Source organism: Astatotilapia calliptera, chromosome 15 (genome assembly GCF_900246225.1).
Source record: "Astatotilapia calliptera chromosome 15, fAstCal1.2, whole genome shotgun sequence".
Classification (NCBI taxonomy): Eukaryota; Metazoa; Chordata; class Actinopteri; order Cichliformes; family Cichlidae; genus Astatotilapia; species Astatotilapia calliptera.
In genome coordinates, this window is record NC_039316.1 from 4,033,716 (window position 1) to 4,047,160 (window position 13,445).

Sequence of the window (13,445 nt, forward strand, 5' to 3'; positions counted from 1 at the left end):
AGGTGGGTTAACCTGTCCACTCTGTCTATCTGTCTATCTATCTTTCTATCTATCGAGAAAATCAATGAAACTTAGTGTTCACTTGTAGTCGAAGAACTGCTTTAGACTTTGTTCTCACCAAGTAGAAAGCTATGTCAAAAGGGTTTCTTAATTCAGCTCAAATGAAGTACAAACATTATTTTAGAACCTTTTTTTTTTTTCTCACCAGGATTTTTTAAAGACATTCTTTATCCATCATTTGACAGAAATTTATATCTTGATAAATATAAAGTGATGATGTGACATTGTAATTTCCATGTTTGAAGTATACTGTTTTCATTTAAAACCAGTGAAGTCAACACTGTTTATGAATCATAAGCTACCAAACCAATGCTTGCTTAAACATAGAGTGAAAGAAAGAGAAGAACCACCCCTTTTTTTTCTTTGCTTCATATGAATGAAGCATTGCCCTTGGGCAGATTGTTTGCTCTCCAGTTGCCTTTTTAGTTTCTCCATGGAAAAAGCAAAAAATCTTGTGTAATAAAAAGCAAAATGCTTGAGGGGAAGTCAAGAAATAGCAGATAAGTCTGATAATTATGCCTTTATTGGGAACAAATTGAAAGAAAGACAAACGGGGAAAAGCCAAAAGAACTCGAGGCTTCTTTTTTTGGCTATAATTTGGGAATTTGTTCATTTTTACGTAACCTCACTGAAGTCTTTTCCACAGTACTGATATTTCTTGCCAGATTGAAGCTACAAGGATATAGATGTTTGTGTTGAAAAAGTAAAAGTGGACAGAGAAACTCCTAAAGAGGAAGGAAAGGTTTATATAATACATCATTGCTGTAGTCAGATTAATCCAAAAATAACTTCCTTTTTTTGTCTCCTCTTCTACTTTTCTGCTTATCTATCTTTAAGCTTCTTCTAAGATACAAATGATCAAATTAAGGCTTACCCATTTTGTTATTTGTGGAAAGGCACATGTTTAACTCATAAGTCTGTGAAGGTTCTCAGTCATCCAGGTCATTGTAGTCTAAGGAGCTTGGGAAGAAAAGAGTCTGGACTCTCCACCATTTTACCCTATAACTGAAGAAGCTTCTCGGATGAGTAGTGAAACGTCTTCAAGCAACCTAAAGAAGTCCAGACGCTTTTTTTCCCAAGCTCCTTAGACTTAAACTCATAAGCTTAAACATCGATTTAGATATTTTCATGCATTCCGCACTGCTTTTATCCTATATGTCCAAGTCATTTTACACGTGTGGGTTCCTGTTAACTACCAGTAGATGGCAGTCGTTGTGCATTCAAAGAAGGTTCTACCAAGCTGTTCAAATATTCTAGAAAGCTCCGGCCTAGTAGGGGTCTCAACCAGCTGAAAGAAGAAGGTAGGTGGCGGAGCCTCACCTCTGTCAGTGCGCCCCAGGGCAGCTGTGTAGCTTGCCACACACCATTGTATGAACGACTGAATGTAGTGTAAAGCGCTTTGAGGTCCGTAGGGACTAAATAAAGCGCTATACAAATACGGGCCATTTACCACTGGTTTTACAGGTGCGTGAATATATTTAGCCAAAAATATAACTATAAAGGAAAATTATTTTGACACATAACGAAGATGGTTCAGCCTGGTATAAAATGTTATAATTTGTTTTCACCATCCGAGTCTACCCAAAATTCTGCAGTATATAATACTACTACTTCTACTGCTACTACCACTATAATAATAACAACTTTATTTATATAGGATTTTTTAAACCTAGTTACAAATTGCTTCACAGTTTGGATAAAATCACTTATTAAAGATAATTCTACATATTCAAACACATTAGAAGAACAAGAGCCAAAAACACTGGGAGAAACATTAAGGAAACACAACTATGGAGACGAGTTTTTAGCAGATTCGCTCCTGAAACTATGGTATGTGCCAGGATTGGGATGCTCAAAGATTTTAGACGAAAAATTGAATGAAAAGGAATAAGTAAAATAAAAACTGTACCTGAACATGTATCTGTAATAAAAAATATATATATATACACTGCCAACTCATTATGAGGGGGTCATGTGGGAGGCACTGATTGATTTTCCATCGAATGACCATAGGAAGTATGCTGTCGATGGCTGTAATCCAAAGTATCGGGAGCCTGTAATCCTATGTGTTGCTGTCCTGTCACCGGCAGGGTGCGCTCTCGGTGCCTTTACACTGGCCATCGTTAGCGTGACGCGCCAGAGTCAGCTGACTGAAAACAGCCAATCACAGCGTAAGGGCAGACTGAACCGCCTTGCAGTGTGCTGTCCTGAGAGTTGTCAAGGTTTTGGTTGTGGAGTATCCGTGAGGGGAGCAAGGGCGGTTACGCTTGTACAATGCCGAATAAAACGAAAAAAGATAAGGTGAGTTAGACAAAAGCTAGCAGGCCGTGTCCATAGTGAACAAACTTTGCACGAGTTACATTTCATTGAATTTATTGATAACGTGCCGGGTGTATAATACGACATTTTGCTACCAGCGCAGTGTCCCATCACACAAACGTTAGCCAGCCTGCAATCATTACCTGCTAGCCCTATCCTGCCGTCATGTTAGCACTTGGCACGTTGTGCAGTGTTATGTAAATAGAGTACCCTTATCTTAAAGTGATACTTACATTGCACGTGTGTGTTATTTTGGTGTAAATTTAAGGACTTTTAGAAGCTGAAACCTCGGGTCGTGTAACGTGAGCTAGCTAACAGCAGACTTTACAGTGTGGTTAAACAGGAGTGCGAGACTGGGTGGGCAGGCGTGCTATATTTAGCTTGGATTTGTGCAAGGCGGCATTCACCAATTGCATTCACCTGATGTTGTCAACCAATATAAACTTCATTTAATTAAATCAAGTTTATAATCTTTTGATTGAAAATGTTTTTGCAGGAGTCTCCCAAGTCTGGCAAAGTGGGGAAGAGTGGAGGACAGGAGAATTCAGAACATGAGGTATGCTAACAAGGAAAACCACTCTAAGAACACATAACTTTATTTTTATTTAAAATGTATTTAACCCTCAAATTGGGACTTTTGAGATGTCAGATCTCGTTTGTGATAGTCCCCTGCCCAAGAGAACAACTCAAATAGAATGAGCATATACATTACCAAAGACCCTAAACACAGAGCGATATATAACATTAGATTAGATAGAGGAAATAGAAACTTGTAAATGATATATTAAAAGCTAAACAAGCAGTTAAAAAAAACCAACACACCCTAGACTCATCACAGATCAAACAGAGACCGCAAGGGTTGGGATAACCTTTTCAACTTGATGTAATTACCTCCAAGTCATTTAAAATTAAATGGAATTTAGTGACACCAGCTTTGCAAGAGGAGTATTACATTATAATTGGATTATTACTGCATGATAGTGGTCTCCAGTATTAGTGATTGTGGTTGCAATACAAATGAACGTACATGCTGAACTTATTTTTTCAATTTAAAAAAAATGAAGAGGGACACGATAAAGCTTAAGTTTTATTGTGTATATCTAGTTTATTGTCTTGTTATCAATTCAGTGTTTTGCAGATTACAATTTATAATGTTGCTCCTGAAGTGCCGATTCAGAATACTTAAATGCATCACAAAGGCCTCCACAAACCAGGATGCCTATGTTATATACTTGTGCAGAAATTGTATATTTTTCACTTGACAGCAAGTACTCATGCAAAAGGACAGGAAGCCTCCTGTGGAGTGGAACAAGAAAAGCTTATTCTGTTTTAGGTCTCATGATTCTTTGAACTCATCAGGGGAAAATTCTTCTTTGTGACCAAATTTGCTGTAGCGAGCTAACTAATGATGGATGTGAGTCACATGAACACCATAGTGAAATATGGGAGTATGGACTACTTGTGTTGGCCATCTCAATTTGAAAATCTCAGTCCATCACAACTGTGGACTTACTGTAATATTGGAAAAACATGAACTTTCTGTCATTTAATTGTTTATCTCTTACTTAATGGCTTTGTAGGAGTATGAATGGGAGTAGGGAGTGATTAATCAATAGGAATCTATGAACTCCTTCATATTTTCTAAAGCTGTCTGGCGTGCAGGATTGGAGTCTTTGCCATGCTCATTCTGGTCTGCTGGCCTTACATTTGACCTCCCTGTACTAATAAAACTAGTAAAATGGGATGATGATAATGACTGAACTCAAACAACTAGAGGCGCTTTAATTTTTTTTAAAGGAAGGCAAGCATTTGAATGCAGTTATGTCGCGTGTGGAATGAGAGCTGGCAGCTGTTTGTGCTGCCTAGAAAGCAAAAGGTAGTCCTGCTCTTGCACAGATTACAATGTTCTCAACCAGGCTGTATTCCGGTGTCACCACAGATGGACTGAGTTTAGGTGGCAAGGTCTTTTGAAGTCTGTCCGAGTACACTTGACTCATTTTAACATTTACATATTTTTCTTTTCATCCTTTCAAGAGATCCCCCCCCCCCCCCCCCCCCCGTGTCCAATTTGCATATAAACCACAAAGGCACACATACACACAGATTATAGTCATGGCACAAATTTTGTATTGTATACAATATGCAACTTGAGTTTTTACAGTAGTCATTCACACTGGTTCAGAGTTATTGTGCCAAGAGATCAGATTCATTTTTATGAGCTTCTGGACTTAGCCCCGAAGCTGACATCCAGCATGTCACACTGACAACAAAAGCTTATCAAATGCCTATGATTATGTTTTTACCATATTATAAAAACATGAAATGAAAACTTTAGGCCATGACTGTACAAGCTAAATCTGTGGGAAACACACTATTTTATTGCCTTGTGTTATATACACAGTCCAGTTTATTGAGTTATAAAACCCACACTTGTCAGTTAGCAGATAATTTCATTAAGCTTTATATCTATTTCAGAGCTTTATGTAGTTACCAGTTTAATATAATCCCTATTATTTTCCACATTTGCGTTGTACATTTACAATTACAATAAAGGCCTTATCTGTTCTATTTTAAAACCTGTCCTTTAATAACAGCTGGCTAACAGCTGGCTAACAATTACATATATTAGTCATCCTTGCCGACCTACTGAAATATATTTATTTATTTATTTATTTATTTATTTATTTATTTATTTATTTATTTTTTCAAGCTGAAAGTTTCAGGCTCTGCCAGCATTAGACTTGCGTGTCAGCAGCCATGTATTAGATCAGCTAGTGCACCAACCTGTGTCAAATTAAAATCGCTGGGCTGCAAGCTGTTGTCACTGCCCCCACCCTTCCTTTTTTCCCATATGCTCTGTCAACCAGAAATGCATAACTGTAAAGGCTGTTATGTAATATATATGTAACTTTCATTTGGCTTGTTGTCAGCAACCATAACTGACAAATGAAAATTTGAAGCATTAAATGAGAAGAACCATAGATGACAGATGTTTCTACTTTGGCCTAATATACTTACATGAGTTAATTCAGATCTTTCCAGTACATTAATATGTAATCGAGTTCATAGCAGAAGTCAGCACAGCGGCATTTTCCACTTCACACAACAGCTTTCTAGTGGCACAGACTGATTGTCTGTCTTGTAGTGTGGCTCAGACTGTGGCCAACTTTGTCTGGGTCTTAAGCGAATTTGATAAATCTCTTGTGACTCAGACTCCACAGCTGCATCAGGTGAATTAAGCTCTGTGTCATCAGGTCCACACTGATAAATGGATCCTAGTAGGAAGGCTGGATCAGTTGAACTTGCTGCTTTCAGGTGATCCCACATCAGGATGATGCACTATTGTAAAGAGTAATTGTACATTTGGTAAACGGGTTTGTTTTTTTTAATGAGCATTTTGTCAAGTGGATGGCAACTCAGTGTATATAATTAAAAGTACCAGTTGTGCTCCTTGGCTGGTGGCTGCATGCACACATTTTTATTAGATTTCTGCAGAGGTTCATTCGCCCATATTTTATACCTGCATCTTTTTTTTTTAGTGTGTCTTTGCTCTTATGTCCGTGTAACTAATGTGTGTTTTCTCTTGTTTCAGCAGAGCTCTAACAGGAAGGCTAGCAATAGTGTTCCTCCAACAACTCAGCTACTAAAGGGGAAGCAGCCAGGTTCCCAGACACCTGTCAAAAAGGACAAGAGGCAGAGCTCCTCTCGCTTCAGCTTGAGCAACAACAGGGAACTGCAGAAACTTCCTGCTTTTAAAGGTATTCACCTGTGTGACAGTCTGAAATCCATTTTATGTAATCACATAATGAACTACAGAGTGCGCTCGATTTGGTAGAATTTGCATTTGTTATATATTCATAGAGAACGGAGTTGAGGTAATGTTTTCACGCTTCAGGGTTTTGCACAGAATTCAAAAATCAAATCAACCAAATTTGGCAGGTGGAGAAAACTACCTGGTCTGCCTGTGTATGTTTAATATGTAAGAAATGTCTCAAATGCAGATCTAGATAAGTGCACACCTCACAGAAATATGTACTAACAAGCACGTACTCAATTATTTAGTCACTCCTTCCCCACAGAAGTTCCCATGAGCATCCCTTGCTGCATCACCCCCATTTTAATACCAGGCTGAACATGACATTATGCAATATGTGGAAACAAACAGAGGACATGCATGGCATGGATTTTGCTCTGGATTTAACCCAAGCATCTATATTTAGTGATAATCCAGAGATAAAGCTTTAATTCCACGGCCCTTGTGTTTCCGAATGTTGCCAGTGAGCAGATAAGACATGTCTGCCAGCTATTACTATTCCTCCTCCTGTCTTTCCTCGTGAACTTTACAGATGTATATGGATATTTAGTGTCCAAGTTCAGTGCCAGATCCAAGAGCAACGAGCAAACACTGCTGCGACACAATAAATGCATATTGTCAGCATTGTCCTGTGTATACATGGATGACTGCACGCATAATTTCTCAGTACTTTAATTATAGTTACCTAACATAGTGGTATGCTTTACAGACAGTTATATTGACATTGTTGGCTGTTAAATAATCATGTAATTAAACTTCAAAAACAATTTTATAACTGATAGTGGCAATGGCACAACAGGAATTGGTTATACTGTTTCTGTTTCTTTCTAAATGTTCAGACTCAGGAAAAATAAGAATCTCGTAGGAAAAGGGTATTTTAGTGGTCCCCAGATGACTATTCTGTTTAGTAAGTGAAACAAAGTTGGGACATTGGAAATGTGCCCGACACTTTCAGAGTGGGTAGGGAGAATTATCCATCTCCTTTCAAGGACAGATATTTCCTGGATTGTTAGATTATTTACAGTTGATGCAACAGCAGTGTAAAGTTTATGGAACTGATGTAACCCCGAATGGTGGTGAATGCAGTCTCGTTGGGTTACTTGCTCAAAAGTTTCTGTATTTGGTAAAAGATATTGTGGACGTTCTGGCACTGATGCCGTGTGTGCAGAAAAGAGCGCTTTTGTTTTTGTTTTTCGTCATCGGTGGGAGGCTTGTAAGCTCACAGTAGAGCAAAGGCAGCGTTCTTCAAGGAGAATTTACGAATGTTATTTCTGTCTATGGAAACCTTGGCATGTAGAGCAAAGTTGGATTTCCTAAGGTGGCAACATGATAACAGGCCATTTATTGTTCATTGTGTCTTTATGCTCTGCCATAAAAAAATGATTGTGTCTTTATCTTAGCTAGCCGTTACCTTTGTAACGTGTGAGGAAACCAATAGGCTTAACTTCATTTCTGATACAGCCTGCTCACTTCCCACACCCCAATGAGAGCTTTGATAACATTCTGCAAAACATTATCCCACAGTGGCCAAGTAGATGTTATCACTTAGTCCTGTCCAAACAGGCTCCTCGCTTGGCCTGTTTTCATTCCAGGCATGTTCACCACCTCCTGATGGAAACACATGTCCGTGAGCCTGTCCCGCAGAGCCGCAAAGTTGAGGCGAGACTTAAAAACCCTGACCAGAAGCAGGCCTTTCCCATGAACTTCCAGATTCGTGTGTGCTTTCTTTGACTGTATGGTTCAAATTTTTGCATTTGTTTGGACGATAGTTTGGTTTCTGTTGAAACCCGATGTGGTGAGCTGCCGTTTTTTTTTTGTGTGTAGATTTTATAAGACAAAATACACAAATCCAAACTTGTTTTTTTTTGTGTTTGGCATAATGTTCAGCTGGAGATCTGTCTGACTGAGGCAAGTAAACAGGAGATTAATTCCTCTTTCTTTGTCTCATTGCAAGTGTTATATACATGTGCCAAAAAGCACAGAACAACAACAGTTGCTCCCTCTGTATGGGTTCTCTTTTAAAGCAGGACCTCTCCTTCATGGAGCCTTGGTCTCACAGGGTTTGGTGCCACCTTGTGGCTAGAGTGTCAAATATGAGAGGTGATGTTGAAGGACATGAGTATATCTACTTGTAACCAAAGTTTAAAAACAGATAATACTTTTTAATCTGATTTTTTTTTTTTTTTTAAATTGAGGGTACAGTTAACATAGTGTATGAAATTTGCAGTCCTTACCTTTTTAATGAGACTATGCTTAATGGCAATGCAAAACTTTCCCATGTTCCTTTATAATGTGAAACTGTTTTAAGGGGCACTTTAATGGATATAACTAACAGTCGGCAGACCGCAGATATGCAAACATTGTACACAATGTAAAAAAGAAAACATAAGGAAAATAAAACACTTAAACAGAAGGACACCAGGAAAAGCCTTACAAAAACAACATAATGAAATCATAATGACCGAGAATGTTTATTAGTCTGTGAACAGTAGTTCGTGCTAACTCTGAGATATGTTTTATTGAGTAAACAGTTGGATGAGAGAGAAATTGTGTAGAGTAAAATGTTACAGATAGTGACGAGGCTAAATGCCTATGTCACGGCAGATTCTGGTGGGTACTAAAATATTATTTTTATTGTCGCAGGTTAAGTTGGGACATTTCTGCTCTTTTATAAACATGTAGCTACTAGTATTCAAAGTAGTTTGGATTTCGTTTATGCGTCACAAATTGTTATGTTTCTCCCGTTGTTGTGTTTCTCCTGTTGAATGAGCGTAGTTCATTGTAAATTATTAATTGTCTGAAATGAATCTTATCAGTGAGAACGGTACACGGGCTTCAGCACTAGTCAAAGACACAATGGACACAAATGACGAAGCACGGAGCAGGGACAGCTGGAGACAGTGGGCTGTCCCAAGTCTAATAAGCTGCAGTGCTTCTGACAGTTCTGACTATTTTTTTTTTTTGGTGTCACACTGTGTGCCAACAGCTAGTTATGTTTGACTTCTTCAGTGTACAGTCATCTTCATTTTGAGGGATAAACAGTAAAGATGACAGAAGTTATATGGTCAGCAGTTATGTTTTTTTTTTTTTAAAGCATTTTTTCAGCCTAGCACTAGGGAGACAGGATAATGACAGCAAACGTGAAGATGTTAAAACTAAATAAGTTGTGTGTTTAGTTCTGTTATTGCTACCTGTAATACAGTTGTTTAGTAGGTGTCAATGACTGTTAGCAGAAAACACAGGTCTAAGTCAAACTACTAAAGTGTACGTCAGTCAGTTTTTATTTTTATGAATCGAAATGTTGCTTTTACTGTGGTTGTCTTTTAGTTACATTCTAAAGCTTCCAGGAAGTAATCTTAACGTTAAATCACTATTTGTCATGTCATGTCAGAGAAACGTCTTTAACTTTGAATACATGTGGGAGCAGAAAAAGGCCCCTACAACTCATGACAGAAACTTCCTGGGTCAGACATTTCATATGAATAAAAATACAAAAAAAAGTCACTGGCAGTGATCATGGTGTTAAAACTGCTCAAGCTGTGCACTGGTTTTGCACGATTGGACTTTTCAGCATTGCTTCTAGAAGGGTTTTGTAGCTAGAAGTCAGAGAATCAGACACATTGCTATATTTAAGCAGTGAATATTTCATTTATGCATCAGCAACATTCAGAAATGACAGGATCCTACTAAAAAACATGACACTGTATCTGAATTGGTGGTCTTTTGTTTGGAAGAATAGTAAATATTGAAAATGGTATTTAATTAATTCACACACGTTTACTATATCTGCAGGTCTAAAACTTGTTTTTGAACTTTGAAAAACGTTTTAAGCTTTTAAACTGTTGTACATATTATAATAACACATTCCTCAAGTTACCAGGTTTAAGCTGCAACATTAAATGCGATCTCCAAGCGTGTTTATCTTGTAGTCATCAGCCACAGGTGTTTTCCACTTGTGCAACATTTTTAGTGGCACAATGAACAAATCTGGGCTTTGTTTCTTAATATATCTGCTTCTAATGTGACTAATACAGATCAGCATGTATCATCGCTTTGTGATTCATCTTTGCGTTACGAGAAGAAGAAAAAATAGGTTGGATCTTGATAAAGATGTCCCTATCATTGGAAGCTGCCTAAGTTCAGCCACTGTTGAAAGAGCCTGTGTCCTCAGCTGCGTCGATCAGTCTGTTTCTCCAAATAGATCTGAGCCTTAAGCGTTTACAGAGGACCGTGACATTGAAGATCAGCAGACCTGTGAATGAACCACTTCGTTGTGTATTTTAGGCAGTGCTGCTGATATCAATGATACGTTTAGAAAAAGCTCTGAAACCATGCTTGTGTTATAGCAATCTCACAAGTTTCTTCGCATTTAAAAAATAGCACAGACACAGCAGAAAGCTCGAGTTTGGTGAATGCATGTGCCAAAGTAGCATTTGTAATGAGTAATCCAGTATTTTCTTCTCATGGTCATGGATGCACTATGCCTAAGGTACAAAATGGCAAGAAAGAGCCCTTTATATGCCCAGATTAGTTCCTGCTGATGAAGTGCTCCATTATCGTATATATTAGGACCAACTAAACTAGATGTTAAGTATTACATCCATTAGGGGTGTAGTTGTTCCCATTTTGTACAGTTGACTTTAGTGTAAGACTTTTTACATCCTCTAACCTGCAGACAAACACGTATACAAGCTCAAGGTTGTGTAGCAGGAGCAACAGTGGCAATACAAGAAGTGTGCAAGAACAAACAGCAGCCGGACTCGAACCACACCGCACCTCCTGCACCTCCAGCGGAGAAGTGCAAACCCACAGGGAGGAACCGTGACACCATTATGTGCTTTATGAAATACCACACAAAATGCATTTTGCACAAACATTACATTAGCCTAAAACAGTGTTTGTTTGTTTTTTTGTTTGTTTGTTTGTTTTTTTGAAAGTGTGAAACTTCCAAAACACTTTATGTATTCTATTTTTCTTTTTTGAGCTTAAATGGTAAATGGCCTCTATTTGTATAGCGCTTTACTAGTCCCTAAGGACCCCAAAGCGCTTTACATATCCAGTCATCCACCCATTTACACACACATTCACACACTGGTGATGGCAAGCTACATTTAGCCACAGCCACCCTGGGGCGCACTGACAGAGGTGAGGCTCCCGACACTGGCGCCACCGGGCCCTCTGACCACCACCAGTAGGCAACGGGTGAAGTGTCTCGCCCAAGGACACAACGACCAAGACTGTCCAACCTTCCGATTACAAGGCGAACTCCCAACTCTTGAGCCACGATCGCCCCGAGCTTAACCAAACCTCTGTATAGAGTTACATCTGCTGGACAATATTATCCACAAATAATGATTCCCCTAATTACTTTTAAGCAGTCAAGAGTATATCAATGTCTTCCTTCTTTGCACATTATGCAGAAACTGCATAGAAAAAACAACCCTGTTGCCTTGCTGTAGTTGCTCGGCCAGTTTTATGTAATCTTAGCTAACGCTGCCAATCACTGAAATGACAGCAATCATAGTGCAAAAAAATAATGTCGTTTTTTGTCCTTCACAGAAGAGAAGTAATTGCGAAGGCTAGTATGCCATACACACATTTTAATAGAAATGTTTGTGGGTTGTCACACAGCTACGGTTATGAAATGTTCATTCTAATGGGGTAAGCAAAGTCTTTTTGTGCAGTCTTTTCTCCTCGGTGGCTTTCTTATGCAGCAAAAATTATTAGATTATATGTGACTGTAGTCCAAATCTGTTTAATTCACACCCATCTACACTGTATTTGCGTGGTTATTCTTCGTGCATAGGAATGCTTATGACTTTAGCTGAATCACTGTTTCGACACCTTGTCTGTATGTGCTTACTGTACTTTCAGTATGATGACACATATGGCATGCACAAAAAAAAAAAATGTCGGTGTATGTTCTGATTGTGTTTGTCTGTGTGCAGAGTTTTACAGAGCCCTATTGTATTCTAAGGGTGCAGTGGTTACTATATTTGGGAGTGCTACGCCAGTGACTGGGAGTATGGATTTCTTGCTTTTAATTGTCTGTGTCACCAATGTGCCCGCAAAGGTTTACAGTGCAGGCTTTTGTTCCCCAGTGCTGCTGATTCAAAATGTGGCTTTCTGCATATGCACATCCTGTGTTGCTCACATTGAGACTTCCTGCCTTCCTGTTTCTCTTGTCACATACACCTGGGCTCAGGCTGTGCTGCTGAAGAGCCATCTGTCATGCAAACACAGACACACGCGCACAAAGTTGGCACGCATGCTGGAAATGGCAGCAGACATTAAAAAAAGGTCCACTAGTTGATGACCAGTGTAAGGTGACATTAAGCATTGAACACCTTGTTGTATTTTGTTTTATTTAGGTTTGTCAATATGGAAAAGATATATATAAATCTTCTAAAGTTTGTATCTGTCTTGTGTGAAACTTGTATGAAAAGCATATAAGAGTGAAAACAGATATAAGATCCCTTGAAAAATTATATAAATGAAACTTCCATGTTTTGGATACTTCCTAAAACAATATATGAAAGTAATGAGAAAGTGGCCACTTTCATGAGTAAATCATATAAGCGTTATATGATTCACTATATGAAGCAAGCTAAAGCTGATGCAAGTCTTTTATAAGTTTTTCTTATTTCTTTTCCATGTGGGTGTTGTTGGGAGTTAAAGACTAAAAGAGAAATAAATGGTTTCCTTTGTCCTCTGCTTCTTACAAGCAACCTACATGTTGTACAGTTATTTGTATTCCATGGTATTATTATTCCATTTGTGGTTATTTCAGAACCGGTTAAATGGAATTCAGGCGAGTTGTTTGTGCTTTAAAAACTCCTTGACAGATGTAGGTTCTTTTGGCCCAATCACAGTAACTGGCCCACCCCTTTTCTCCCCACTCCAATAGCCAGTCTCTTTCCTCATGTTTATTTATTCTGACAGCCCGCCCATGTGATTGCAGCTAACCAACCAGGTTGCTTCTGTGTGGGATGACATCACTAACTAGCTGGTTCCCTCCAGCAGCAGGGGAGCTTCATTTTCTGCTCAGTGTTCGTGCTAAAATGGAGGCTGGCTCCTCGCCTTAGCCTGGGCTACCCTCTTCTCTCCCGTTTCCTGCCTCAGCTCACTGATGTTGGCATGTACTAGAGCTGCCGGCGGGATGGTTCTGGATGGACCGAGCGCCAATGGGCCTTTCCAGCCTGTGGCCCTCATGCATTTTAGAGGTGAGAATAGGAAATCTGCTGCTGTGTAC

The 13,445-nt window shown here is 38.9% G+C and overlaps 1 protein-coding gene across 3 annotated transcripts in view; it reads left to right on the forward strand.

Annotated features, from left to right (window-relative positions):
* Positions 1-2,219: 2,219 nt before the first annotated feature.
* The window catches only part of ppp2r5cb (protein phosphatase 2, regulatory subunit B', gamma b), a 28,439-nt gene continuing 17,213 nt past the window's right edge, over positions 2,220-13,445 (forward strand). The window contains exons 1-3 of one of the 3 annotated variants that reach the window (XM_026194756.1): positions 2,220-2,361; positions 2,876-2,935; positions 5,972-6,137. In XM_026194756.1, coding sequence (XP_026050541.1) covers positions 2,335-2,361; positions 2,876-2,935; positions 5,972-6,137 — 253 coding nt within the window. In that variant the 5' untranslated portion in view covers positions 2,220-2,334. Of the gene's footprint in view, positions 2,362-2,875; positions 2,936-5,971; positions 6,138-13,197; positions 13,417-13,445 lie in introns of those variants that run through there. The other 2 variants (XM_026194757.1, XM_026194758.1) reach the window with 2 other exon arrangements.